This window comes from Ovis canadensis, chromosome 24, assembly GCF_042477335.2.
Source record: "Ovis canadensis isolate MfBH-ARS-UI-01 breed Bighorn chromosome 24, ARS-UI_OviCan_v2, whole genome shotgun sequence".
Classification (NCBI taxonomy): Eukaryota; Metazoa; Chordata; class Mammalia; order Artiodactyla; family Bovidae; genus Ovis; species Ovis canadensis.
The window spans coordinates 14,282,542-14,285,982 of NC_091268.1; the positions used below are offsets into that span (position 1 = coordinate 14,282,542).

General features: G+C 50.1%; 1 protein-coding gene across 1 annotated transcript; it reads right to left on the reverse strand.

The window, feature by feature from the left end:
- Positions 1 to 1,915: 1,915 nt before the first annotated feature.
- LOC138429713 (skin secretory protein xP2-like) lies at positions 1,916 to 2,809 on the reverse strand. Its single transcript, XM_069571443.1, has one exon. It carries the CDS (start codon positions 2,807 to 2,809, stop codon positions 1,916 to 1,918), a length of 894 nt encoding a protein of 297 aa, XP_069427544.1.
- Between the last annotated feature and the right edge of the window lie 632 nt (positions 2,810 to 3,441).

Here is a 3,441-nt window from a genome sequence, read left to right on the forward strand (position 1 = left end):
GCTACGTTGCAAAGGTGTAAGAAATGATTTCATTACAGTATTATTAATTGGCTGCTATAAAAATACACATGAGCAGGCAAATATATAAAGCACGGTCACTGAGTCTAGATCTACTCAGTTAAAAATCACATATTTCCTTTTTTATCGCTATTTATTCATGTTTGATGTTTCTTCTATTTAAACTTTGAAGGTGTGTGTGTGTGTGTGTGTGTGTGTGTGTGTGTGTTTTAATTTTTATTTATCTGTTTAGGCCAAGCCACTCGGCTTACAGAATCTTAGTCCCCAACCAGGGATTGACCCTGGCCCTCGGCAATGAAAGTACAGAGTCCTAACCTCTGGCATGCCAGGGAATTCCTTAAACCAGTTGTTTTCAATCTTTTATTTTTTTTTTTTCAGGGCTATAAAACTCTTTGAGGATATGATGAAAACTATGAATCTTCTCCCTAGAAAAATGCGTATAAACATTACATTTTGTTTATACTAGGTTAAAAACTTCTGTTGTAAGCTCAGAAACTCTCTTTTCCCAGTATGAGTAGAAAACAATCTGACTGATTATAAGCACGATTTCTGATTAGGACAAAGTAGCTTTTCCAGGTCCTCCCTAAGGTGTTGCGTTGTTGTTGCTTTATTCCTTCCTGGTTCTTCAGAGCTAGAAATTATTTGAATTAGGCTTTTTTTTGTTTGTTTTCAAATCAACTTGAATAAAGTTTGGTTTTCAGGAGACGGGGCCTGGCTGAGAAAAAGAGCCCTCTTGATAACAGTCTTCCTGAAGCAGGAAATGGAGGCGTCCTGCCCTGGGTTTTGTCATTATCCTTTCACAGTTTTCGCTCTGCCCACTCTAGAAGACGGGCAGTGTGCACACCTGCAGGCCCACACTGGTTCACAGTATAGACCACTCGGGCGCTTTCATACAACATGCAAGACAATTACAAGACAAAGCAAGTTGCCTTCCCTCCCTCTACATGCAAACCTTGCTGCTGTTTTCTCATGACCTCTTTCCCCCTTAATGGCTGTCCTTGCATGTTCCCCTTTAATTTTTCTTTGGTAAAGGGGAAGAAAAAGGGCTTATGGCCCTTAGCCCCAGTGTGTGCTTCTAGTGTCCTGTTTAAAGGCAAGGATAGGTCCTCTGGTAAAGTGCCAGTGGTTACACACCTCCTGTCCCATCTTCAAAGCCATTCTTCACACTGTCACCATTGCACAACTTCACTGAAGACTTATCAGGTCTGTATTACAGGCATAAAGACAAGTCTTGACTAGAATGGAGATTACAGTCTACTACAGGAGGGGTTTTTTAACAAATAAAAAAATATATATTTAAGGTGATGTCTTAGTATATGTACACATTGTGGAATGCTTACACAATCAAACTGTGTAACACATCCATCACCTCCCATAGTTACTGTGTGTGTGCATGTGTGCGTGTGGGTGTGCATGTGTGTGCTTCTGTGTGTGATTACCCTTGAGATCTACTCTTCCAGCAAATTTCAAGTATATAATATATTATTATAAACTACAGTCACCATGATCCCTGGGCAGGAAGATCCCCCGAAGAAGTAAATGGTAACCCACTCCAGTATTCTTGCCTGGAGAATCCCATGGACAGAGGAACCTGGTGGGCTACAGTCCATGAGGCTGCAAGAGTGGGACACAACTTAGCGACTAAACTACCACCACCATCACCACACAGTCACCATGCTGTACACACGGTCTGTAGAACTTACTCATTTTCTAACTGAAGGTTTGCACCGTTTGATCAGTATCTCCACACTTCCCTACTCCCCAGCGTTGGCTAACCACTGCTCTATTCAGGGAAGTATTTTTCAAAAGGTCTGTTAATCACTTTTCAGCTCAAAAACCTTCGGAGACTCGATCATGGCTACAGAATCCTTAGCATGCTCGCCTCACACCTCACACCTCAAGCTGGGCTCAGACTAGGAGCGCTCGGCCGAGCGTGCGCGGCGCGCCTGCGCCGTCCGTGGTGCGCGCGCGCCCGGCCGTCGCGAGAGCTCGCGGGCGCTCCGAGGCCGCGCTGGGGGGCCTCGCTGGCTCCGTTTACCTGAGGGACCTGCGGCCGCCCCCGGCCGCCGCCGCAGCCCCCGGGAGCCCGGCCCCGAGGTGTGGGGGGAGCCCCGGGTCGTGCCGGCCCCTTCCCGTCCGGCTCAGCGGGAAAAGGACTCGGGGGTGGGGACTGAGGCGGTGCCGGCGCGGCCGCCCGCTCCTCGGTCTCACCCTGCGCCGGAGCCACCAGCCGCCGCGGCACCGCCTCCTCAGGGATCCTGATTCTCGTCGCCGCCGAAACAAGAGCCTTGGGCGCCGCGCTGTGGAGGGGTGGGCGGCGGGCCGGCGGCGGAGCCCGAGTCTGGGGCTGGGCGGCCCGGGCGCGCGGGCTGGAGTCACCCTCTGTCCCGAGCCCGCGCCGAGCAGCCTGCTGGAGTGGGGCCCGCGCTCCCTGCGCGCCGCCCTCGGCCCCGCCTGGGGCTCGGTCGGCGCCGCGGGGGCGGGTGGCGCTCCCGGGCCGCTGGGGGCTGTGGGGGGAGCGCGCGGCCGCCGGCCGGGAGGACGACGCTCCGAGGCCTGGGTGCGGGGCCGCGGGCGGCGCCGCGGCATCTGGACTGCTGCCTGTTCCTAGTCCTGAACGTTGTCCCCTCTCCTCCCTCCCGTCAGTTTTGCAAAGTCTGCTTATTCCTCCTGGAGGCTTCCCTCTCTGCCCCCTTGGACGCTCCGTGTGTTTGCCCTGGGGTACCGCGGGGAGGTTCAGCCACCGCCTCTGAAATAAGGTGCTGTTAAACATTTCAGGACATTTTAACATCTTCCTAGAGGCCTTTTTCAGAATTAGGTGTCTTCCTCAATAAGAGAAAAAAGAAAACACGGAGGAGGAGGAAAGAGAAGGTAAGACGATAGGCTTTACTAATTGTTGAGGTCCTTTAATGGACCGGAACCTGGGGGTCCAGAGTCGATGATAAGAAAGTAAAGGAGAGAAAGAGGCTGATAGTCCTTGATTTATGGAGAAAGCCACTTCTTTCTTAAAAGAAGAAAAACATACGCCACTAATTTAGGCAGAGGCGCCAACTCGAAGTTCCAAAATATCTGGCAATGACAAAAAGTCTGGTTTTTGGCCCAGAATAAATGAAATTTTGAATTTTGGTTCCCTTCTGAATGTAGCCAGACAGATCAGCGGAGCAGACCTGCAGCTATAGGAATAAATGACTGCTCTATAAGGTTGATCAAACAATATTTTATTTTATAGAAGTAGTTTGGAGAGACCTGTAATGTTTATGTACAGGAATTGGGTTACTTGGCAAAGCCAATACCGCAGGAGCATGGAAACAAAGACTTGACAAGGGGGATGTTACCTCCCTCTTGAGCCTTCTTTTAGCCTTTAGTGCTGTGCTGACAGTCGAAGGGATAGATAAATCCATAGTTCTGTTATTAAGAAACATT

Excerpts from the sequence above, each read along its gene's own strand:
- LOC138429713 (XM_069571443.1), bottom strand. The coding sequence starts at position 2,809 with ATGTTAAAATGTCCTGAAATGTTTAACAGCACCTTATTTCAGAGGCGG.